The 26,465-nt window shown below is 42.7% G+C and overlaps 1 protein-coding gene across 5 annotated transcripts in view; it reads right to left on the bottom strand.

The window, feature by feature from the left end:
* POLD3 (DNA polymerase delta 3, accessory subunit) overlaps positions 1–10,031 on the bottom strand; it is a 57,189-nt gene extending 47,158 nt beyond the window's left edge. The window contains exons 1-3 of one of the 5 annotated variants that reach the window (XM_071218264.1): positions 9,751–9,888; positions 8,920–9,006; positions 8,112–8,167 (exon numbers count right to left, since the gene is read on the bottom strand). In XM_071218264.1, coding sequence (XP_071074365.1) covers positions 8,112–8,167; positions 8,920–8,925 — 62 coding nt within the window. In that variant the 5' untranslated portion in view covers positions 8,926–9,006; positions 9,751–9,888. Of the gene's footprint in view, positions 1–8,111; positions 8,168–8,919; positions 9,007–9,281; positions 9,444–9,750 lie in introns of those variants that run through there. The other 4 variants (XM_071218265.1, XM_058305946.2, XM_058305947.2 and 1 more) reach the window with 4 other exon arrangements.
* Between the last annotated feature and the right edge of the window lie 16,434 nt (positions 10,032–26,465).

Raw genomic sequence — 26,465 nt, 5'->3', positions numbered from 1 at the left:
ACTCTTGTGTACCACCCTAAGATTTTTCAGATACTCTCAGATGCACCCTCCAGGGACATGTCAGAAAACACTCTGACCCATACCTTCTTTATCGGAGGCAACTAGATGACCATTTCAGTGCCTTCCAGTTCCACCTCAGACTTTCCTGTCCTTTCAAACTTTGGAAACACTCAAGCGGTTGTCAGACCCCAGGGATGCCTGGAGTCCCCCTGGCCAGTAAAGGCCTCGAATGCTAGGTCTCAAACTGGAACCCATGAAGTGAACGGGGAGCCCTTGTAGGGACCCCACACTCATTCAGGAACCCTCCGTGAGGACTGGCTATTTCTCTCCTTTTTTATCTTCCTCTTTCTTAGGTTAATACAGGCCTAACGGAAGACCATGACATGGGTAATTCTCCCACTACACCCACAGACCTCCCTGCTTGGGTGACTCTTAAACACTGAAGCGCTTTCCAGCTGGGCTGCCTAAAGTGGAAAAAATCTTTTTCTGTAATACTGCACGGCCCCAATATAATGTGAAGGATGAAGAAACATAATCCAAAAACGGAATGCTTAATTACAATACCATAATCAAACTAGAACTTTTCTGTAACTGACAGGAAAAATGGACCAAGGTGCCTACATTCAGGCCTTCATGGCATTATATCAAAACCCTGACCTCTGAGGGACCTGCCGTTTATGTTTTGCTCACAACCCTCTAGAAAAGTCAAGCAGAATGAAAAGGTCATATAGAAATCTGAATATAGAAACTACTGGGGGAAAAAACAGGTTTTCCTTTACCTACCCCACCCGCCCACCTTCTCTTTGTGAGAACTATGGGGGGAAGGACAGTAAGATAGGGAAATATAAATTTAGCTTAGAATGCTATCTACTAGCCCTGAAAATTAAGCATGATAAGGAGAGAGGAAATGTTGCAGAATAAACCTTAGTTTGCATAGTTTGTCCTATAATCCCCAATTTAAACCTTTTTAACAGTCTTGGGATGAGAATAATTAATAACCCAATTGCCAAATTGTAAGTAAAAACCTTTAAGTGATATTGATAACAAAAAGTAACTTTATAGGGAAACTGATGTGGCTCAAGAGATTGGGCTCCCCTCTATCATATCGGAGGCCCCACGTTTGACTCCCAGGGCCTCTTGGTGAAGGCAAGCTGGTCTGAGCCATGGAGAGCTGGCACAGCTAGATTACACAACAAAGGGTTACACAGAGAGACAGTGAGAGATGCAGCAGACCAAGGAGATGAGGTGGCTTAAGTGATTGAGCGCCTCTCTTCCACGTCGGAGGTCTCAAGATCAGTTCCCGGTGCCTCCAAAAGAGAAGACAAGCAGACACAGAAGAACAGGCAGCGAATGGACAGAGAGAGCAGACAACGAGTGCAGGTGGCAAGGGTTGGGGGGGAATAAATAAAATATAATAAATCTTTTTTAAAAAAAGGAAATTTATAGCAGAAAAACCTGTGGGATGCCACCTCAATCTGTTATGATCTATGTTAAGAGTTGTTTACCAAATGGTGTACTGATGCAAAACTAAAATTTGGCTTTCTCACTCTGTTAAAGTAATACAGTTTTCCTAAGTGACTGGTCTGTTTTGAGTGGAAGGATATAAAAGTCCTTTTAATATAATCAATATATATATATAAAGATTAAAGAATCTGTGCTTTATCAGAATGGCTTCATTGTATCATTAATGGTTTTTAAAAAAATACAGAGCCACTGCTATTTTGGAAGTTAAGTCTTTTCCAAATTATTTTACTAACCTATTTGTCACCATGTTAAATAGAGGCCTGTTTAAATATAATATTCAGACCTGACAACCTTTAATATTCTTAAAAACCCTTAATGATATCTTTAGTTACAAACTGTTAAAAGTTTTTCTTTCATCTTGTAAAAAGTGAGGTGCTTAAATAAGTTTATGAAAATTGTTTTCAATATATTTATATTTTAATTCACAATGGAAAATATATTTTGAAACTGAAAAATAAAAATACTTGTGTAAACTGTGGAAAAGTTTCAATGGGATGTTATTTTGACAATGTTTTAAATTTTAGTCATATTTTATTCTAATCAGAATTTTTATCAAGGTGTTAAACTTCTGTTTAAAAAAATAAAACTGGTGGCAGACCTGGCCCAGTGGTTAGGGCATCCGTCTACCACATGGGAGGTCCGCAGTTCAAACCCCGGGCCTCCTTGACCCGTGTGCAGCTGGCCCATGCTCAGTGCTGATGCGCTCAAGGAATGCCCTGCCATGCAGGGGTGTTGCGCAAGGAGTGCGCCCTGTAAGGAGAGCTGCCCAGCGCGAAATAAAGTGCAGCCTGTCCAGGAATGGCGCTGCACACACGGAGAACTGATACAACAAGATGACGCAACAAAACAAGAAACACAGATTCCCCTGCCGCTAACAACAACAGGAGCAGACCAAGAAGATGCAGCAAATAGACACAGAGAGCAGACAATGGGGGCGGGGGGGGGGGGGGGAGGGAGAGGAGAGAAATAAACAAATAAATAAATGTAAAAAAAAAAAAAAAAGTGATGAAGCAGCAGCTCTAAGGCTACACAAAGGGTGACCATAGAGGAGCTGCCATGGAATGATGCATGGCTAAGGCACTAGGCATCCCTATTAAATATTCTGACCTATTTAATATTATACAAAATTGTGAGGCCCGTTAACAGCTTCAATTGAGTTTGGTGCCTTACAGAAGTAGGCATGTGCACAAAACCAACATACCCTTAAGGGCCTGGCAAATAGATTCGTGCATTTAAACCAGGCCCAACTACTGCATATGGACTCTCTCCATTTGAGTTACTGGCATGACCAGTTAAAACAGACTCTAAAACAATAAAGGGATCTGCTACAACACCTGGCCATGTCCCTAAATGAATGGAAGCACGCTGCTGTGGAAGACTTCTCTGGCTTTGCCAGCCAGTGATGGCTCAGTCTCCTTAGCCCTACAGTGGACATTACCTCCAGACAGGCTCTGTTTTACAGTGCCAGAGGGCACTATGCAACAGGCCAGTGGAACAATGGAGCCAACCTTCCTGATCTCACAAGGGCTGATAGTACTGCAGTACATCAACTCCATGAAAGATATACCAACAGAGGCAATGCTTGCCAAAGTGATGTGAGTAGAACCTAAAGAAACACAATTGGCTTTAAGGCCCGCTCCCATGGAGAATTAATGTGTGGTATTATGAGCCTGGATCTTGCCTACTCTAAGCAAATGTCCTAGGGCCTATGGGAGAATGTTCCACTGTTATTTTACTCACCTGAGAAAATCTTCTTCTCTGGGCACCTACTAAAATTTGTGCTTGCACCTTTAGGCTTCTTTTCCAGATTCACAAGCCTTCTAACGTCTTCCCTGATTGGGATGCTACTGTAGCAACAACCCACTTCAACCAATCAAACTGTTGGAAATGCCATACCAACCCTCACCTCACCTCACTGAGAACATTCCTATTGGTAACATCGTAACAAACACATCCACATGGGTGGAAGGGACAGCTTGCATCCTTTTATGCATGCACCCCTAAGTTAAAAACAATTCAGCCCCTGGTGTACCCTATTTCTTCTGGGTACATGGTCCTCTCTCAATACTTCCTCTAAAGAGGCAACTGCTGAAACCATGCTTGCAGTCATTACTATTGGAGATTCAGAAACAGCCAACTACCAATAAACCAGGGCTTCATTCATTATCCATCTGCAAGGCTGTAAAATCTGTTCTCCCCGCCCTCACTTGGTTCTTTCCCCTCCTTGTGCCATTAGTTCTGGTCATTCTACTCTTAATCTTCGAGCCTGCTTATTCAACCTACTAATAAAATTTGTATCTTCCAGGCTTCAATAGCTCCACTTTAAGATGATGTTCATGCAAGTATTTTCTCTAGTCCCAACTGAAAACCTCCCAACCAATCCTCCCCTTGCAAGGGAGGCTCTTAAGATTTAGTAACCAGTGTTCTACTCCCATGATAGGCAGGGACAATGTCCCAATGTAAGCATGGGTAGGGAAAGATAGGAGAAAGGAGGTAACTGGGCAAAGGAGGAGGACCAACAAAAAATTACCATTAGATAATACCTAACTGCAGTGGAAAATCACCCACCCAAGGCCTAGGCCCAAGATATAATGCTGAAAAATCCCAGATGACAAAAGGCCCAGCTACCACCGGACCACCATACGCTTCACCAACCACCCCCCTGGACAGTTCCCACTCCAAGGAATACAGAACCTGTAAAAAGTTTTGGTTTTCAATCCATCTTTTACATAAGGCAGATCAATGAGAACACTGGGACTTACAAATCCTAATTTATATGGAGGGGGAAGAAGGCAGGGGAGCCTAGCCTTAATAAAACAGTACCCTCAGCCCCAGCAGGCATGACTTGTACGATTCGTACAAATAAGTCTGCACTTCCAGTCTTGAATGTGTACTGTCACTTTCTGAGGTTTCTCAGGACATGGAACTTTTGGTGCTAAAATTGGGACAGTCCTGGGTAAACCAGGATGTCGATCACCCTTTTACATACTCTCTTCCACTTATTTCATACATCCCCATGGCTTTATCTATCCCTGACAATATCACCTGCTCCAACTGCCCAAGCCAGAAATCTAAAAGTCATTACCTTTCAATTCTCCCTATACAGCAAGTACAAACAATAAGGGAGTGGGGATGGATAAATAAATAAATAAACCTTTGTAAAAAAAGGAAATCAAGTCATTCGGTCAATAAACATTTACTGAGTTTCTACTTCATGCCTTGGGGATAGAGCAGTGAGCAAAGCAGTCAGAGTTACTACCCTTTTAGAGTTTATATCCTAAGAAAGCAAGACAAACACTAAACAAGTTAATATATAGTATCAAATGGTAGTAAGTCTATGGAGAAAAAATAAAATAAGGTAAGCAGCGTGCCTGAGAAGTTTTGCCATTTTATAATAAAGGTGATTAGGGGAGGCCGCATGAGCAGAGCCCTGAAGGAGTCACCAATGTGGCTATCTTGGGGAAGAAGGTTCTAGGCAGAGAGACAGCAAAGGCAAAGGTTCTTATGCAAGAATGTAAAGATCCAAAAACAGAAAGGAGGCCACTGTGGCTGAAGTGGAATAGGAGAGTGCTAGGAGAGAGAGCCCAGAGTGTCAGACTAGGCAAAATTACTTGAATAGAAGATATGCTCAGGAGACTGACTCTCTGGACTGTCCATATGCCAGCTGGGCTCTGAGCCTCAGCAGAGCTGCAACACCTACTCTCCAGTTCATTGGACTTACCCAGGTCAGCTAACAGGGAGGTGAGGATGGTCAACCACTATACCAGGGAACCGAAAGTCTACAAGTACAAGCAGGAAACTGCACCCACCAGCCATGTGGGATCTAAGCCCCCTCTCGATTTAGAGGTGGAGTGGGCATCACCATCCCAGGATATACAGGATGGAGGAATAAAATATAGATTACAGTGGACTTACTGATATTCTACTATACAACTATTGCGACCCTAGAAATGGAAGAAACTGTATCACTGATGTGAAGAAAGTAGCCACGGGAATTGCTGAGGGCAGGGAGAGGGTAGAAGAGATGTGATATGGGGACATTTTTGGGACTTGAGTTGTCCTGAATAATATTGCAGGGACAGATGCAGGACATTATATATCCTCCCATAACCCACTAAATGGACTGGGGGAGAGTGTAAACTACAATGTAAACTATAATCCATGCAGTGTAGCAGTGCTGCAAAATTTCATCAATGCAATGAATTTGCCACACTGATGAAAGAGGTTGTTGATGTGAGAGGAGTGGGGGTGGGGTGGGGAGGGGTGTATGGGAACCTCTTACATTTTTTAATGTAACATTTTGTGTGATCTATGTATCTTAAAAAAAAAAAAAGATATAAAAAATTTGCTAAAAAAAAATGCAAATGACCAAAAAGCACGTGAAAAGATGATTGACATCAGTCATTAGGATAATGCAAATCAAAATCACAAGCTATCACTTCATCCATTAGGATGGCTAGATTCAAACAGGTAACAAAGAGTATTGGTAAGGATGTAGGCAAACTTGAACTTCCACACATTGCTGGTGGGAAAGTAAAATGGTGCAGCCACTTTGGAAAACAGTGTGGCAGTTCCTCAAAAAGTACATACCCAAGAGAATTGAATATTTACATCCACAAAAAACTTTTACATGATGTTCAGAGCATCATTACTGACAATAGCCAAAAAAGTAGAAACACCCCAATATCCATCAACTGATGAAAACAAAAATGTGGTATAACCATTAAATGGAATATTATTCAGCCATAAAAAGGAATGAAGTACTGACACACACTACAACATGGAAGAACCCTGAAAACATTAGGCTAAGTGAAAAAATCCAGAAATTAAAAAAAAATTCACACATATATGATTTCATCTATATGAAATGTCCAGAAGAGGCAACTCTATAAACAGAAAGTATATTAATGGTTGCCAGAGGTGGGGTGGGGTAAAGTGGGGGGATACAGGGATGGGGGGAAATGTAGAGTGACTTCTAATAGGCATGGGATTCCTTTTTGGGGTGATAAAAATGTTCTAAAACTGATGGTTGCACAATTCTGTAGATACTAAAAAGTATTGAACTGTATAATTTAAATGGGTGAATTGTATGGTAGGTGAATTATATCTCAATAAAAATGTCAAAAAAAACCTGAAAGAATAAGAAAGAAATTTATAGGGTAACATGACAAAGAAGGGGGCGGGGATAGGGATACTTAAGGGAACATTAAAAAAGACCTCTTAAAAAAAGTTGTGTGTGAAATCTAAGCTGAAACTTGAAAAATGAGGACAGCAGGGAGAAGAGCATGACAGCCCAACGAAACAGTGCAAAGGTTCCAGGGCCTTTTCTTTTCTGAGGAACAGAAAAGCAAATACGGGTACAGTAAAATAAGTGAGGGAGAGAGCGGTATGGGATGAAATTGAACTGACAGACAGGGGCTAGACAGTGTGTTAATGCAATAAAAATTATAGGTAATCAGTGTAGTTAGTGTAACTATTTCATTTTCAGGCAATTCCAGCCCTTAATCACGGATCTTTAAACCTCAACAGACTTACATAGTAACAGTTACCATCAGAACTCAGAATTCCTCATTTCATATTTAAACATCCATAACCACAACACAAAGTGACTTGTAAAGGGGTCCATTCTCAAAATTACCTGTTATCTCTTGGGTTTGGGCCAGGACTGGTCTTAGCAACAGCTACCTCACATAGTTAAAACCAGTCCAAATTTATCCCTGGGCCAAGAGTTTCAGGTCTCAAAGGAGTAAACATCACAGTCAAAATCAGACTCCTAGACCTGTCAAATAGCAACCCTTAAAATCAAATCAACCCATTCTAGAGATCAGAGATTTTCCTAAAACTCATGAAATGTTCCTTTGACTCAAAGAAAGTTCCTATGCCTCAAGGACTAGAGAAAAATAAGGAAAAAAACCCCAAACCCTTAGGAGTAAAACAAATGGAATGGGCATCTAACCCAATATATGTGTCCTCAGCTATTTTCCAATTCCCCCCCTTGGGACACTGATACCACGTGCACTTTTTCAGGTGAAAAATTTTTGAACACAATTCAAAAGCTGGCCTTTTCATCACAAGTTTTAGCAAGGAAAGGTGGCATGGTAAAACTCAAGAAGGACAATGTCCTGTGCCATCCTACACACGCTCTCTTAGTTTCACTTAAATATTTCTCCTCTAACATGTCAAACACCTGTTGACCTCATTATGCAAGTTTCAACAGCATCTGGAAAGAAGCCTAAGTGCCGCCTGTGAAAATGCACTGAAGATGTAAGATAACATACAAATCTGAGATGTAAAAAGAATTGGCTAACCCATTTAATAAATGTGAAGTAACAGTGATATTAACCAGAGAACAAGGTTACAAATCCAGTAAATTTATCATCACACATTTGTACACCAGTCCACCTATTGCCTAAAAAAGGCAGTAAAAGTAGTAAAGGGTGGTATATAATAACCTTCCCCATTTGCCCAGTAAAAAAATTTTCAGTTCTAACCTAGAGGCTATCTGTAAAGTTAAAAAAAACATAAAGCAAAAGAGAAAAACAAAACAAAACTCTAAGGCAATTAAAATCAATATAAACTGGACTTACTGTTTGGCCTGGTTAACATGAACCCCTAGTGTATAGCTCAGCCATTTGTACGTCACCTGCAAGAAGAAGCAATTTTAAAAATATTTATTAACTCAAAAATGCAGATCAGGCCCAAGGGCCTGCTCCTAAAGATTCCTATTATTATATTATCACTACACTTATAAACTATGATAGATGCCATCCCAGTTTTACCAAGAACCATCCATCTGGGTAGGTAGGATTAAGATTTATCTTACAAATACTAAGAGTTTCACTCCAACTGATTAGTGCAAAAGAGTTTTGTTGTTGTTTTTAGTTAAAAAAAAAACATAGTCAAAGTCTCCTTATTAATGAAATAAAATGAAGAGGAAAAAAATGCTTAATCATATTCATATCTCACAAAACCAAACCCCACACTTTTTTACCTATAGCATTAATATAGTACCAACTTTGCTCTTGCTACAAAAATATTACTGTTAACTATAGTCTCTAAATTACGCTAGTTATATTTTTATATAAAAATAGTTCTATTTCTATGTAAAAAGTTTTTTTAAAAAGGTTGAATATATACAGAAAGAAAATGCTCTCATTTCCTTCACGCTCCTTGTTTTACCAAGGCCCTTTGTTCACATTCTGTCTTTTTGGGCCTACTACCCAAAAACTATCTCAAAACTCACCCAGAAGCTACATTACTTTTAAGTGTGTAACTCAAACTTCTAAGGAAAGTTGCAGCTTTATAATCATTAAAAAAAGGCAAGGTGGTACCAGGCTCAGGGAATAAATGAAAAAAGCAATGAATACTGTATCAGAGGTTAGATTGAGGAACTACCGGCATCAAGATTTGAAGTTCCTTCCAGCCTTCCTTGACTCAGTATGCCCGTCACTCTCCTCTCAAAGTCTCTTCCAATTATAAATACTGAGTTTCCAAAACAGATTAGGCAAAGGCAGTGTGATGTAGAAGAAAGCATTAGTTGAAGAGACAGGACTAGGTTGTGTCTATCCCTTACTAACTACAAATAATCAAGTTATTTGGCTTCTTTGCCTCCATTTCCTCTTCAAGGGATACTACCACCGACCTCTGGGTGGGTCGCTGTAAAGATTTAAAACAAAAACGTGTACCTAAAGAGCCCTAGCTCACAGGAGGTACTCTAAAAGCAACAGCTAGCATCACGGTGTGCGAAATGCACTCACATCCATCGTCTCACTTGATCTTTACAGACTCCGGTGAGATGAGGCAAGCCGAGCCTATATAAACATCTAGATTTTCAGGACGAGGAACGTGTCGGGAGGCTACAGAACTTGTCACTTAACCCGGTTAAGACGGAATTTCCTCAACTGTAAACCTGGGACTTTAAAGGCCAAACAGCTCACATGACAGGTGATGGGAGGGCTTTAAAACATTCTCCGCAACCCCCCTCCCCACGCCTGCCGCCGGGCTCCTGCCAGTTCACAGCCCACAGCACGCCCCGCCAAGGGACGCGGACGCACGCGCGCGCCGGAGACCCTCGCCCGCCTAGGAGCAGGAGATGGGGACCTAGCTTCCCTCGGTCAATTCCCACCAGGCCACAAGCAGGGGAGGGGAGAGGGGCAGGGCCCCGTGCCGCCCTGGCCGTCCACCGTCCCAGTCGAATGCCCTCACTCCCCAACCCTAGCTCCTCACGATCTTGTTCTGGTCCGTGACGAACTCGTCTATATTTTCCAGATACAACTGGTCTGCCATGGCGCTGCAGCGCTGGAACCCGCCGCCTCTGAGCCCCTCTGGCCGCCACAGCCGCAGCTCCCGCCGGCGGGAAACGTCTTTTTCCTCAATCCCTCCCAGGGTCGGGGTCGTTTCCCACAGCAACAGAGGCGACGCGCTACGGCGGCCGGCCAGGGATCAAACTAGTTACGAAGACGGCGCAAACTGAAGTACTGAGTGTGAACCTGGTAGGTGCGGACGGGAGGGAGGCGCTACAGGGTGGGCGTGGTGTGGAAGAGGCTGTACGTGGAACCTGACGTTGGAGTCTCGCTTCTGTTACTTAATCTCGCCTCTGCTACTTAATGCCTGACCCTAGACAAAAATACTTTATCTTTAGGAACCACAGCATTCCTACCTGTAAATTGGTAAATAATCCTTGTCCTTTCATACATTTATTCAGCAAATATTTAAGTATCTTCCAGGCACCTTTTAGGCACTGGCGACACAGCAGTGAGCAATAAAAGACAGAAATAAACAAGTAATTTTAGTGCAGAGTGATACCATCTGGGATAAAATACTGCCAGTTATGACCCCTCGAAATTGAGAAATTAGGGGAAGTTTTCCAGAGGGAGGTTGTGTTTCAGATAAAGATAGGAGTATTTGCTGGGAAGAGATTAGAATTCATGGAGGAGAAAGAAGGGGCCCCTGAGGAGACGGGAGACCTGGGGAAGCCAAATCATGCTGTGCCTGCAAGGTTGTGTGAAGGGGCACATGAACTTTGTTCTGCGGGAAACTTGAAGAAAAGTTTTCAGGTGGGAAATTTCAACTAGAATTTTTCATAACATCAGCCAATACAACCTTAATAATTGACTTCAGCGTAAACCAGTGAAGTTCAGTACCACAGCACAGTGGATAAGTGAACAAGTTCTAAAATTAGACTGCCTGGATTTGAATCCTGGTTTTGTTATTCTTTGTGTGACGTTAGGCAAGTTCTTTAACCACTATAAGCTTGTTGCCTAATCTGTAAAATGGAAATAACAGTACTTACTTCAAAGGTTTGTTGCAACACGCATTTATTCAAGTCATTTAGCAAAAAAACTTCTAAGAGCCTGGAACTGGGTGCTGGGGTGTTGTGGGTTCAGCTATGATGGATAATACACGAAGACTGTTCACATGTAGTTTATATTCTTGTAAAGATATTTAAATGAGGGATGGTGGTGGCTTAAACTAGGTTAGTAGTAGTAAAAATTGAAATAACTGGTTGACTTGCGTCTTATTTTAGAGGCAGAGTCATCACGACTTGCTGATTAATTAATTAATGAGTGGAGTGTGGAAAAGCAGAGTCAAGGAAAATGCCTAGATTTTCAACTTAACTCTTTAGGTAAATGGTGATGCCCTTGACTGAGATTGGGAGGACTGGGAGAAAGAGCAGATGAGAAAATCAAAGAATTCTATTTGGCCTAGAGTTACAAATGAGATAATATAGATAAACTCCTCTTACCATGCCTACACATAATAAAATCAATAAAAGTTGGCTATTGTATTAATATATACGAGGCACACTTTAACAGGTGTTTTGAGAGTGATATTTCATTTAATCCTCACATAAACCTTACAAATAGATTATACTACGCATATTTTATAGAGTAGATTGCTGAGGCTCAGAGAGGAGAAGTAACTTTTTCAAGTTCATGGGCTACTAAGCACGCTGGGATTGGATCTCAGGTCTCCTAATACTTCACAGGAGTGGGAAATAAGGCAAAAAAACTGATTCAAAGTCAATTTTCTATTGTTAATGGGACGTGTGAATAGGGTATGTTTCCATATGGGTTCTGAGACTAAGTTTGCTTAAGCAAATAACTAGAATTTTAGACCTAACCTCATTCTAATGTATCAGTAACAGCAACAACAATCACACCAGCATCTAGTAGGAGTTCAATAAATGTTTACTGATTTAAGTTCAGTTACACTAAAGACAGGCTTAAGGTGGAAAAGGAAATAAGGAGACCTGAGATAGTGTTTACTATTATTTGTCATTCGCTGAGTGTGTAAAGTGTACAGACATCCTGCTAGGGCTTTTTACTTGAATATCCTCGTTTAATCTTGAAAACAGTTCTGTAAAGTATTTAATAGTTTGTTGGGGATTGAATTACGTTCCCCACTCAAGGCATGTTCAGGTCCTAACCTCTGGTCCTGTGGGTATAAACACATTTATTTGTAAAGAGGACCTTTAATTAGTGGTTTAGGTGTGCCAAACTGAATGAATGTGGCTGAAGTCCTTACAAGTAAAGGAAATTGGACACAGAAGAGAAGGCCACAGGGGGAAGACGGGAGTCAGTGGAACCCAGAAGAGAAAGGGGAGGACATTGCCATGTGATGGGAAAGTCAAGAAACCTAAGGATTGCCATATGGCCAGAGTGCTACCAATCCTAGGAGGAAGCACGTCTTGAAGCCTCTGAAACCATGAGACAATAAATTCTTGTTATTTAAGCCAACCCATTATGTGGTATTTTGTTATAACAGCCTGGAAACTAAGGCATATTATTATTGTTGATTTGTAAATTAAGAAACAAGAGCTCAGAGAGGTTAAATAACTTGACCCAAGCCATTAGGTAGTAAGTAGAGGAGACCTATTTCTAGCCCAGGTGGGTCTGATGAAAAACGCCATGCTCTAAACTCTGTGGTTGTCTTTAAGTGATTGAATTTTGGTTTTCCATTCTCTTATATTATTTTTTCTTATGTATGTGTGCATGTTTATGAGTATGTATCTTTTTTTTTTTTAGGTATTGGAGTTGGGAATTGAACCTGGGACCTTGTATGTGGGAAACTGAAGCTCAACCACTGAGCCACATCGACTCCCCTGAGTTGTTTTTTTTTTTTCATTTGTTTGCTTATTGTTCGTTTTTTGTTGTTTCTAGGTGGCTCTGGGAACTGAACCTGAGCCACATCTACTCCAAGAATATGTGTCTTTTTATAATCAGAAAAATAAACATTTTCATTTAAACAGTGGGGTATTTAGCAATGTAAAACTAACTCATCTTCTTATTCCAGGCACATATAATGTTTTCTCTATATGAAATGTTAAAAGCAAATCTCCAAAAAGGAAAGGTACCACCATTCCTACCTACATCTATAAATGCTGCTTCTATAAAATAAACAACAACAACAACAAACTCCTATTCCTGAAGGATGAAGACTTGACATCAGTACCCAATGTTGACAAAAGCTGGTCTCCTGGAACCAGAACCATCAATCAACCAAAGTAATTATTAACCAAAGGAGGGCAGTCAAAATGGGGACCAGCAGGTGTCAGATGATGCCAGCAGTGGGAGTTGTATGATCAAGACTTTTTAACCTCCAAGTCTCAAAACAGTCTAAGGTTGGTGTTAGAAATAGAAGGTTTTTTTAAAAAATACAAGGTTGACCTTCCTCTTTCTTCTTCTATAGCCCCACTTCATCCCAGAAATGAGTAGTACCAGAGGGTCTAATGATTCCAACAGGGCATGGGTTGGGTTACCTAGATGGGGCTCAATACTGGGGTCGGGACGAGGAGAGATTAGCCTAAATGCAGGCAGGATCCCCAGACTCAGGGTAGGGGAAGGGGGCTTGTAGGGGCACCCCAGGAACCCACCAGCTAGCTGGGCTTCAGAGCTGCCACTGTTCTCTGGGAGATGGCATTTCAGGCAGAGTAACAGGCCAGAACCAAGGAAAAAAGATTATGATTATGATTCAGGGACCACATGACTATCCAGGGTCATTTCCACAGTCTCAGGGGCCCAGGACTTAATGACACCAAGGAATTTAGTAAATTGGTCCTTCCTTAATTCATTCAACAAACATCCTGTATACTGGGCTCTATGGGACTAATAGGAACACAGCATGGTTTTCATCTCTGGGAGTTTACAGTCTGTGGAGGATAAACAACAAACAGTGTGAGGGAAGCACAGGGTGAGGGAAGCTCCTAACCCAGCCTGAGGATCAGAGGAAATATGGGGAAAACTTGGACATGAGTCCAGGGTAGACATCATGTAATTTCTCTTTTCACTTAGGGAAAATAGGTAAAAAATAAAATCAGAGTGTTGCCAGCACACAGCAAGCCTGCATTTTCCTTTTCTAACAAGGCTGCTTTATGACAACACATGTATTTTGTGTTGACAGTCTCGTGGAATGTACACAGTCCAAGGCCAGAACACATCAACCTTCCCGATAGCTGGAGAGGCAGGAGTCCAAGGGAGGGTGAGATAAGCCTCTAGGTGCTTGTTCTAAAACACCTTATCAGTCCTATAAAAAAAAATCAATGTAAAATCCTTCAAACAAAGTAGAGGAGCCAAGAGGACACTGAAATAGGTGTTCCCTACTTCACACCATCTCAGCCTGGTGGTCCCTCTCCTTAATCAGCAGAGGTTCACACTCCTACCTTTGCTGTATTGAACATTCAGAAAAAGAACAAAAGGCAATATACAGGCGAGTGAACGTAGCTCAGTGGTTGAGCACCTTCTTCCCATGTATGAGGTCCTAGGTTCAATGCCCAGTACCTCCTGGAAAAAAAGGCAACACACACGAGCTTTGCATTGGTTTTGTATATTGTTTCCTTTCTCCCTTTTCTCGGAGGCTGGAAGGGTGCTTTGGAGTGGTGATGGTAAACTGAAAATAATTGGAAATTGGTTATGAGAAATTTTTTCCTAAGCACCTCACTCCTGGATCTTAAAAAGTGGGGTTTGGGGTTGGGGATTGTGATGGGCATGGCATGCAGACTAGGAAGAAGCCTATGATACTTCCTTCAGAGAGCTCTCTGGCTCACAGAGAGTGATGGTCAGGAAGATTTACGGAAGAAACCTCACATGGCTCAACTTTAGTAGCAAGAAAAGAAGGGACAAAAGCCATTCCAGGCACAGTCCCCTGGATTGAGTTGCTTTCTTAGCCTCATTGTATCTCTCTCCTGGCATCACTGCTTCTCTCTATGGCTATTTTCTTTTCTTCTTTGGCTTAACCACAGTTTCTACTTTCTCATAATTTTAGTTTAATCACAGCCTTTTGTTATCATGGCTCATCTCTATCTCTACCACCAGCCTTTGCCCAGCTTTTTCAACAGTTCCCTATTTTGTAGTTCCTAAATGACTGAAAATGCTTGCTTGGCTTATCTTTTCCCTGTCTTTTTCAGGACACCATGTAGTCAGTGGAAAGTTTCCTTTTGGACAGGTCCTCATTCATTCTTAATTGTCCCCTGAATTCTTTCTATGAGTATTCTATATTTATGAGATACCATAGAGTATAAGAAACATATGGCTCTAGTTAGAGAAAGGTAAGTTAATGGACAGTTATAAAACCATGTTATAAGAGAGAAGAACCGGGTGCATCCAGCTTGGGATGTCTAGTAGGCTGTGCTCAGATGCAGGTTTAGCTGGAGGATCCACTGCATACAGATGGTAACTCAGACCGTGGGAGCAGATAAGGTCACCCAAGGACAGAGCTAAAGACAGAACCCAAGGGAACACTGGCAGATAAGGGACATGCAAAGGAGGAAGAGCCTCGAAAGGGAACTGAGAGGAAGGAGCACTGGGAAGGGGCCATGTGGAAATCAAAGGAGAAGCGAGTTTGAAGGAGGGAGTTACCAACAGTCTTAAATGCTTCTCCAGAATCATGTTGAATGGGAATTGAGAGGAGTACGTTGGCTTTTGCAGTTAGGAGGCCTCTGGTAACCTCCACTAGAGGAGTGAGAAGCACAAAAGCTGTATACTGTGGGGAGCTAAGGAGTGAGGAAGACTGAGAAGAGGAACTCAAGACAGTGAGTGGAGACAACTCTGGTCAGTTAGCTCTGTGGAGAAGTGGGGTGAGGGTGGTCATGAAGTTCATTACATGTCTGCCTAAGCTGGGGTTGGAGGTGGTGATGGTGTTTGTCTCAGAAAAATGTATGTCAGGAATTCTGGGGTCTCATCCATCTAGAATATCCCATCAGGGTTACCACAAAAATTGCAGCAGGAGGGCATGCAGTAGATTGTCAATTCCCATGAAATGGGAATTCTTCAAAGCTCTTTTCATTCCTGAATTCCCAGCACCCAGCCTGGCCATAGCTGGCAGGGGGTAGGCCCTTAGCAAATATTTGCTGACTGATTAGCTTGAATGAATAGATGAATTGATGGATGGATGAAATTGAATCCAATATTGTTCTACTCTGTAATTCCTTTTGTTGATCTACAGAATACTGTTTGTAGAAGGTGTTGTCTACCTTTCCTTCCGCCACTGAAATTGTTAAATAGTCTGTTATTAGGGTAGCATTGTTGATAAGATATCTGGGGAAATCCAGTATCCTTCAAAGGCCCAGTGACTGGAAATGGGGGCAGACGGGTGAACTCTTATGAACAAACATTTGGACCTAGTCCAGGTCCTAAACAGGTTTTGGAGTTGCAAAGAACACTGAGGCTGGAGACCCCATAGGGGGGTTTCATATGTTCCTCTACGCACAACCTGTATATACACTAGTAAATGTGCCGTGAAATTTGGGTTGACTAATTTTAAGTGTTTTACCTTTCAATATTTTCTTCTAAGACTCCAGAGTAAAAGACAAATCAGGTGGTAGAACGCCCCCCTGAACTACCCCTCATATTCCTTTTCTGTGTCCCATGGGGAGATGCTTCTATCACACCTCTCACCTGCCCTATTCAATCCTCATTATTATCACTTTTTTTTAAATTGCTTTATTGCATATAAAATAAATTCATACTCACCTTCATCTCCTTTAACTTCATCTCCGTTCCAATCTTGCTTCCTCTCTGGTCCGCGTTTAACACCAGTTCCAGGATGATGTTTCTAAAACACAGAGCTGGGAACAGTTGTGGCTCAAGCCGCTGGGCGCCCATCGACCATATGGGAGGTCCTGGGTTTGGTTCCGGTGCCTCCTAAAGAAAATGAGCAAGACAGTGAGCTGGCGCAATGGGCTGGCACAGCAAGCTGACACAACAAGATGACACAATGAGATAACACAACAAGGAAGCACAAATGAGAGACACAGCAAGCAGGGAGCAGAGGTGGCTCAAGTGATTGGCACCTCCCTCCCACATGGGAGGTCCCAGGTTCGGTTCTCAGTGCCTTCTAAAAAGAAGATGAGCAGACACAGAGCAGACAGTGAGTGCAAACAATGGGAGAGGGAATAAATAAATAAATCTTAAAACACAGAGCTGATGATGTTACTTCTCTGCTTAAAACCCTTCAGTGACTCCCTGTTGATTTGGACACCAAGTCCCAATTTTTTAGCAGAGAAGGAGGGAGTGTTCAAGCACTTTGGGGATCTGGTCCTATCCCCACCTCCCTCTTCAGCAATGTCCACCTCCAGTCTGTCCCCCATCCAATAGCACATATATGGCATCTTTCACAGCCATATCTGTAGGACCTTTGCTCCTGCTTTATCTGCTTCCTAAAATGCTCTCTATTCCCCTCCACTCCAGTATGTCTGAATATTCCTGAGCCTCCTTTGTGGCATCTCTCCCACAGCCTCCTGCTGATAATGCACATAACCCAGGTGGTGGTGCTCCTTGTCTGGCTCAGCCTGATTCTGTTTCAGCTTTTGATTTCTGTAAGAAATCTAATTACATCAGGCATTTGGAGATTTTGGTAGTGTACTAAGCATGTGAGGAGTGTTGTTTTAGTTTCCTGGGGCTGCCGCAACTACCAAACCTGCATGGTTTAACACCACGGAAATGTGTTGTCTCACACTTCTGAAGGCTACAAGTTTGAAATCAGGGTATTGGTAGGGCCAGGCGTCCTCTGAAATCTGTGGGATTCTGGCAGTGGCTCACCAGCAATCTCTGGCATCCTTTGACTGGTGACATAACAATCTCTGCTTCTGTCACATGGCTGTCTTCTCTGACTGTCCAAATTACTTCTCCTTATAAGACACCCTCATCCAGTTTGGCCTCATCTTAACTAATAACACCTTCAATCCAATTTCCAAATAGGACCACATTCACAAGACCAGGTGTTAGGACTTGAACATATGTTTTAGGGGGACACGATTTGTGACAAGTATGGAGAGGGACCTACTAAAGAAAACTGATTAGAGAGCAAGGCAATAAAGAATCAAGTTGTGGAAGAGCACTTCAAGCCACCTAAGCTCTTTGGGCTTTAGTTTTCTTATCTATAAAATAGAGATAATAGCCAGATATACTTATTTTGAGGTGCTTTTAGAATATAATGCTAATAATTAAACAATGCCCCATGTGGACAGTGCTTTATCAAATTCTACAAGGCTAATTCACATCCTTTATCTCATTTGATCAGTTCTGTGAGATCATAAGGGATTATAGCTTAGCAGCTATGGCAGATTGCAAAAGCAACCACAACTTATTCCTCTCTATATCTTTTGAGAGTGCCCTTCCACACTGGTTCTGGCCTGGTTTTGTGACTTACTTTGCCTAGAACTATGGTTGAACACTGGGGCTCACTCACCTGCTTTTGTTGCACTTTTGGAATCCTGCAATGGCCATGTGGCTGTGCCTAAGCTAACCTGTTGGAAGATGAGAGGCCACATGGAGTAGAACCAAGGCACCCCAGCCAATACCCAGTTCCCTGCCAGAGGCCTGGCAGCCACCAAGTAGGTGAGTGAGGCCATGCCACATCATCTAGCCACAACCTGACTAGTGAAGAATAGACCACGAAGAATTGCAAACTAAATAAAACGATGGTAGTTTTAAGCCATTGTGTTTTGGGTTGGTTTGTTTTACAGTAAAAGCTAACTGACACAGTGATTAAGTGCAAGAAAGCTTGGGAATTAAGAGGTCTGGTTTGAAATCCAGCTCTGCTACTCACTGCTGTGTGGCCTTGGGCAAGCTACTCCATGACTCTGAGCTTCAGTGCCCTCATCTAAACAGTGTGGGTAATGGTAGCACCTATCTCATCGGGCTGCAAGGATTTAGTTAGATCATGGACATCAGGCATGAGCTCTTATGCAGCTTGACTAAGCCTAACTGCCTCATACAGGGAGCCATTGTTATCATTGCCCCATAGTTCAGATGAGAAAACTAAAGTTTCCAGATGTTTAAGGACTTGCCCCAAGGTCCCATGGTCAGAATATGACTGATCTTCGGGCTCACACCCAGACCTCTTGACTTCCACCCAGTCCAGGATTCCTGACAGACCAGTAGGGAGAAACTGGTTGGGGGATGGCTAGGGGCATTCAGTATCCCCCTGACCTTGGTTCTGGTCCCAGTGTGAAATCCAAATAGGCTGAAGTTGATGGAGGATTAATCTGGTAGCATGGAGTGCAACTCTTTGGTGGTCCCACCCTTTCATTCTCTGGATCCATTACCTCACCAAATCTGTTTATTTTCTTTCTATACTGTTTTTCAAATCAACTCTTTACACCTCCCTTTCTTACTTTAGCCCTACCCCCTTTCCAGGAGCTCTGCCTGGCCTCGAACATCCTTTGGCATCTCCTTCTCCAAGCCTGTCTCCTCTCCCTCATCCTTCTCCAGCTACACTTTGGGCTCTGTGCCAGCACATCCTGATGCTTACCAGAGGACAGATTCTGCTCATGGCTTTTACCTAGGAACTGGCTGGATGATTTTGGGGGATTGGGGGATAAGTCCTCCATGTGCCTCAAGCACCCCACCCATAAAGTGGGGGTACTGGAGTAGATGTCCCAGCCCAAGGCTTTCCTGATCTGTCCCTTTATGAATGTCCACAGTGGCATCCAAACCTAAGAAAGGCCTGGCAGGTGTATTCCAACAATGAGCAGCAGGTGGCAGACTCACCGCTCCTTTGGTCATGTCCCATTAAGAGCTGCTGGTGCTCCTCCCTGACATTAAGAATAACCTCGACAGCAAATGAAATTAAAAGATTTAGGAGATTTCACATTAAAGTCAGATTTCAGACTTTTGTTTTCAAATTCATATATCTGGCTGCCAACTTTTGTCAAGGCACGTGTTTTGCTGTGGGCCTCTCCATACCCTATGGTCTCCCTAGCACTTAAGCCCAGTGTCTTTTGCCATTTTTCAAGGTACTGGGCTGTTATTTTTCTTAAAACTTTTTCTTATAAGTGAACTATTTCGTGAGCATGTCTTCAACAAAAATAAGAAAATAAAAGCTGGATTGAGAGGACCACAAATTTCTCCAAAATAGGATAGAACACTTTTGTGTGTGTGTGAAAACAAAGCAAGTACAGTGTGCCTGTGTTGAAAGAATACAACCCAGATGCCATTATGAAAATCAAACACAGTAAGATCTATGAGAAGAATATGGAAAAGTTGTGAGATGAAAAAGCAGCAAAATGAAAAAAAAGAAAAATTTCAACAATTTGTTTTCAGAAAATAAATAGTTTCTGCTATAAACTATAATAAAGGAGGAATAAATTGTAGGTGAGTAAGTTGAACAGTGGCACTCTTCCTGGAGGCAGCTGAGATGTCTATCTAATCCACACACCTTCCCATTTTATGGATGAGATAGCTGAGGTGCAGAGACACTGAGTAACTTGTCCAAGATCACAAAGCTAGGAATTGGCAAAGCCAGTTGTAGAAATCATGTCTTTGGACCCCATATCCTTTGCTTCTTCCATAGAGCTTATGGTTACAGAGCTTGACAATCATTTGTTAGGTCCATGAAAGGAAGATGGGAAGTCCTGAAGTCTAGTTCCAGCTGCACCACGATGCTGAATGACTTGGGGCAAAGTGTCACATTCTGTCTCTGACTTCATTCTTTCGATCAAAGTACGGGGTAGGCTAAACTCAAGAGTCTGTGTGTTAACTGATAAGTGTGTCACATTAGCCAAGGGTAAATGTCCCAGAGCTAAGAATTTAGCCTCAGGAGAAAAGATTAAAGGCTTCATGGTTATAAAGAACAGCAATGAACTCCGGCTGATTTGAATAAGCAATACATTTATTAAGATGATCTTCCCCTGCTCATGGAATTGCCAGAAAGCCTGAAGAATTGGGCTCAACAAATGGGCAGAAACAAAGGGAGACAAGGCAGCTACAACCTCAGCCCAGATCATGCTACAGGACCAATAAAGTAAGGACAGCACAGCCACCTCTAACCCCATCCTGCACACTGGTGCTGGAGCCAGAGGCCACCACTGGATCTGCTGGCATTGCTGCCTCTAAACCTAGATTCTAGTGCCACTGCCCCCACCACTGGCAAAGGGAACTCTTTACTGGCCCTGCTCACTTAAGGACTCTTTTTTTTTTTTTAGGAGGTACCTGGGATTGAACCCAGGACCTCATACATGCGAAACATGTGCTCAACCACTGAGCTACACTCACTCCCCCTGGCCCTGTTTCCCTGTATCAGGTTTCTTATTCAAAATTCTGGGAGAGTGTACTTGATTGATTGAGCCTAGATGATGTGTGCATGTCCTAGCTGCAAAGGACCTGAAAAAGCAAATATCTGGGGAAGCAGATTTGGCCCAGTGGATAGGGCATCCGCCTACCACAAGGGAGCTCCAAGGCTCAAATCCAGGGCCTCCTGACCCATGTGATGAGCTGGCCCATGTGCAGTGTTGATGTGCGCAAGGAGTACTGTGCCACGCAGGGGTGTCTCCCACGTAGGGGAGCCCCATGCACAAGGAGTGTGCCCCATAAGGAGAGCCGCCCAGCGCGAAAGAAAATGTAGCCTGCCCAGGAATGGCGCCACACACATGGAGAGCTGACACAACAGGATGACACGACAAAATGAGACACAGATTCCGGGTGCTGCTGACAAGAATACAAGAGGACACAGAAAAACAAATGGACACAAAGAGCAGACAACTGGGGCGGGGGCAGGGAAGGGGAGAGAAAAAAAATCTTTAAAAAAAAAAAAGGCAAATATCTGGCCTTTTTCACTTTTATTATGGGAGACAGGATCTGCCTCCCTCCAAGAGTCATACGGTGGAGAATCCTCCAAATATAGGAAGGGGGTTAAGATGTTGGACAATTCAAACAAGCAAACCAACCAATAAAAAACAACAACAAAAAGTGTCTAACCTGGCATCTGTACAGTACACTACAAAGTGCAAGTATTTCCTCCTTCAAACACTTATCCATTCATCTATGTCTGCAATCATTGCCACCTTTTATTAAGTACCCCAAAACTCTTTCCCAGACCTCTGCTAAGCTCCATGGAATCAGAAACAAAACAGTGACCTTGCCCATGATGAGCTTACAGTTGAGCAGGGGGAAAATGTAGTGATGTAGGTCCCCTGCTAAAAGTCTAAAGGAGTACAACAGAGTACAACAGGGGCACAAAGGGGCACAAAGGAAGGGCTTGAAGGAGAAGGTCATAAAGTCCTTACAGAGGAGATGACTGTGAAGAGAATCTTAAAAGGCAGGGTGATGCCTTGCCAGGCAGAAGAGACAAAATAGGGGCATGCACAAACCAAGTGTATTTGAGGAAACTGTAAGCTTCGTGGAAGCTTGGAACATGAGACAGGCACAGCAAGGGCAGGCTGGAGAGGCCAATGAGGCCAGAACACAAAGGGCCTTAGAGCTCAGACCACAATGTCTGGACTCTTCAATAGAGTGTTATTGAAGGAGATTTTGTTTTCACTGCATTGTTTTGATGCTGTATAGAGAGACTTGGTGAAGAGATCAGTTAGTGGGCTGCTGCGATGGTCCAAACATTAGATGGCAGAACTAGGGCAGGGGCACGAGGGACTGAGAGTGATAGCAATGGACAAGGGACATAATGAGGAGTAAGGAAAAACTCAGTGCACCTTACCTCGTCAGAGAGCAGGATGCTGAAAATATGGTCTCGACCCTCCACCATCTATCACTTACTCACTTATTCCCCAGCATTTACTGATGTGCTAAGTGCCAGGGATACCAAAATGGGCTCTGTCTAGAGGAGGAGCCAGGCATCTAAACAGACGGTTATAAAGAGTGTGGTGACTGCTATGGGGCTGGGGGATACAAGAGGCTATGGGCACACCATGACTAGGGGGAGTTGAGAAGGATTTCTCAGAGGTAAGGTTTGAGACCTGTTTTAAAGGAGCAAGGGGAATGGGTGTAGCTCAGTAGTTGACCACCTGCCTCCCAAGTACGAGGTCTGGGGTTCAATTCCTGGTACATCCTAAAAAAAAGAGAGAGAGAGAGAGAGAGAGAGAGAAGTTGCACAAAGAAAAGCCAGGGAAGCATCTAGGATGCTACCATCCAACCTCCCTTCCCTTGCTCCTTCACTTGGGAGTCAGACTTGCATTTTGGACTGATGATAGTTCAGCCATCTTCACAGGTGGTTCTACTAATAAAATTCATGTACATTTAATCCCATCTTAGCTCTGCTTCTCAGAGGACACAGGTCAACACATTTACATAAAATCTTTAAGGACTTTGCCTTCTGTAACTAGAATGCATGTATATCACTGTTACAAGGTGGTGGGAATGTGGAGAAGCATGGGGAAAATACAATTAATGTAACCTATGGACTATATTTAAAATCATTACTTTGGTGTCAATGCCAAAGATGTACTGTGTTAATATGCCAAATGTATGCTATAGCCCATGGTTGGTGGTAATAATCTGATGTTATTAACATTATCTCATAATCTGTAACAAATGTTCCACAACAGTGTAGTGTGTTGGTGAAGGTTGTTGTATGGGAATTCTACACATGTGCATGATGGTTTTGTAAGTTCACAACTTCTGTAATAAAGATATATTAGAAAAAAATCTTTAAGGACTTTGGACTTCACCCAAAGTGATGCTTAGGATAGTTTTAGTAAGACATAATAAAACTAAGTTTATATAGGGTGCCTAAGCAGTACCTCCTGAGAGCCTCCTTCTTGCTCAAATGTAACCTCTTTCTAAGCCAAACTGAGCATATAAATGCATTACTTTCCCCCCAGCATGGGACATGACTACCAGGGATGAGCCTCCCTGGCACCAAAGGATTACTACCAAGTACCAACTAGCAATGCAATTGGAAAAGACCATGACCAAAAGGGGGAAAAGGTAAAGACAAATGAGTTTATATGGCTAAGAGACTTCAAAGTGAGTTGGGAGGTCATTCTAGAGGTTACGCTTATGCACATCTCAGCAGGATCGCATTGACTACCCAGGCACTATTGTCAGGGTGGATAGCTCATTATTTTGGTGCCTTGCCAATGGGCCCTACTTTGGAGTTGTGCTCCCCAGTGTGGCAGAATTGGACTCAGTTGTGGTTTCCCTACACATGGGTCTTCTGTCCCTTCTAATTGAACCTATAGTTGGTGCTGGAGTTGGTAGATGTACATCTAAGACTTGAATCTTTGGGCTAACCATGTGCCAGCTGGGCCCTGAGCCTCAATGGAGTTGCAACACCTACTCTCCAGTTCATTGGACTCAGTCAGGACAACTAATGTGGAGGCAATGATGGATAACCACCACACCAAGGAACCGAAAGAGTCTACAACTGCAAGCAAGACAGTCCCATGCATCAGCTGTATGTGATTGAAGCCCCCTCTCAATTAGGGGTGGAGTGGGCAGCACATCCCAGAATCCTCAGAATTGGGGAATGAACTGTGGACTAGAGTAGACTTACTGGTATTCTGCTATAGACTTATTATGATTCCAGCAATGGAAGAACTGTTATCATTGATATGGAGGCAGTGGCCACTGAAGGTTCTGAGGTCAGAGAGAGGGAAAACAGGTGTAATATGGGGGCAATTTCAGGACTTGGGAATTGTCTTGAATGACATTGCAATGACAGATACAGGCCATTATTTATCTTGCTAAAACTTGCAGAATTGTGTGGGAGAGAATATAAACTACAATGTAAACTATAATCCATGCTTAATGGGATTGCTCCAAAACGTGTTCATCAATTGATGAATGTGCCATACTAATGAAGGATGTTGTTTATGTGGGCAAATGAGGGCAGTGTGGGGAGTGGGGCATATGGGAATCCCCTGTATTTTTTATGTAACATTTACGTAATCTAAATATCTTTTTAAAAATTTAAATTAAAAAAAAAAACTAAGTTTAGAGGTGGATGGCCTGAGGGTGTGGGGAGAGTGGAGAAGGGATGGGATAGCGAATAGTTGTAATTATTTGGAGCTGCCAAGCTCTAGGACCTCTTTTTTATGCCAAAGAAATTGAAGGGAAAGAGGTATTTCGAATGAAGGATGGTGAGGGTTAATATCCTGCTTTTTTAGCTAAATGACTCTATCTCAAGTCCAGCTAAGTTTCTGGGGCTGGTTTTGGGAGATTCCCAGAGAAAGCCAAAAGCTGGGCCCGGGCCAGGGCACCCAGGCAAATTATAATGCTTTGTTTCTTTGTTTTTTGTTTTTACTTTACAGAAATTCTTCTGTTTCTATGGGGTGATTAGCCTCTCATGTTTTATCCTGTTTATATTTTGTCTTTGTGTTTTGTTTTGCTTATGAATGAAAGAACAATTTAATTTCCCAGTTCAAATTGCTCGATCCCTTAAAGCAGGTGTTTTTGGGTCTTGAGCAACAGCATTATTATAAATGCTTATAAGGTGAGAAGCAAAGCATTTCTCAGATGGGGTTTTTTTCCTAGCGGTGCAAGGAAAGATGGCCAGGGGAGAAAGAAGGCCTGGTTCATCTCAGGATCAAGCTTCCTCTGTGCTCAGATAGGCCTGAGGTTCCCCGTCTCCCCTCTTATCCCCATCTCCCATCCTTACGCTGTACTATTGAAGTGAGAGCTCAAGGCTGAGGTGTGGGTATAGCTCTGACACTTATACACTGCTTGACCTAGACAATACCAAGTGTTGCCGAGGATATGGAGCAACTGGAACTCTCACACACTGCTGCTGGGGGTGTAAATTGGTATAATCACTTTAGGAAATTGTTTGGTAGTGTTTATTGAAGCTGAACATACACATGCCTGATGACCCAACAATTCCTCTCCTATTCACACCATTCGTAATATCCAAAACCTGAAAAACACTCAGATGTCCATCAATCGTTAATAGGAATAAATACATTGTGATATGTTCAATCTTTGGACTACCATACAGCAGAGAGAATGTTATGTGCAGCAACAAGGGTGAATCTCACAAGCCCTATGTGAGTGGAAGAAGTCAGACACAAAGGATTACATACTATATGATCACACTTATATGAAGTTCAAAGGCAGGCAAGCCTAACTTATGACATTAGAAGCCAGGACAGTGACTATCTTTGCCAGGTGACATGACAGCAGGAGACCCAGGGGAGTTTCCGAGATACTGGCAATGTTCTATTTCTTGACCTGGGTTTTGGTTACATGGGTGTGTTCACTTTCTGAAAATTAATTGAACTATACAATTATGACTTTTGTGTTTCCCTATGACTGTTAAACTTGATTTTTAAAATGCATTCCAACTACTGAGTGGAGTGAAGGAGCAATTCTGGAGGCAGAGAGCCTGCAGGAAGGCTTCTGGTATAATTGAGGTACCTCGTTTTCTTCATTTTCTATTCCACATAACTGTGTGCTTTTTGGTGACAGTTTCTTCCAGGCAGGTTAGCTAAGCTGTTGGGAGAGAGAGAGAGTGATGAATGGAAGGGTTGTCAGAGGTAAGAGTCTCAAAATAACCCAGGAAGCAGAAAGAGAGACTCACCCCCAACCCCAAATCCACCCTGGCCATGGGAAGGGATAGATGAAGGTCAGAGCAGGTGAGTCACTTGCTTCCCTAACCACCGAGAATATTTTTCCCACTGTGGATTCAGCCTCCTCCCTCCAGGTCCGGGGGTTTAGCTCAGGCTCAGACATCATGCATCCTTTCCCAGAGAGTCAATCTTCATTACTTTTACC

This window comes from Dasypus novemcinctus, chromosome 10, assembly GCF_030445035.2.
Source record: "Dasypus novemcinctus isolate mDasNov1 chromosome 10, mDasNov1.1.hap2, whole genome shotgun sequence".
NCBI lineage: Eukaryota > Metazoa > Chordata > Mammalia > Cingulata > Dasypodidae > Dasypus > Dasypus novemcinctus.
This window is presented reverse-complemented; position numbering and strand designations above follow the sequence as displayed.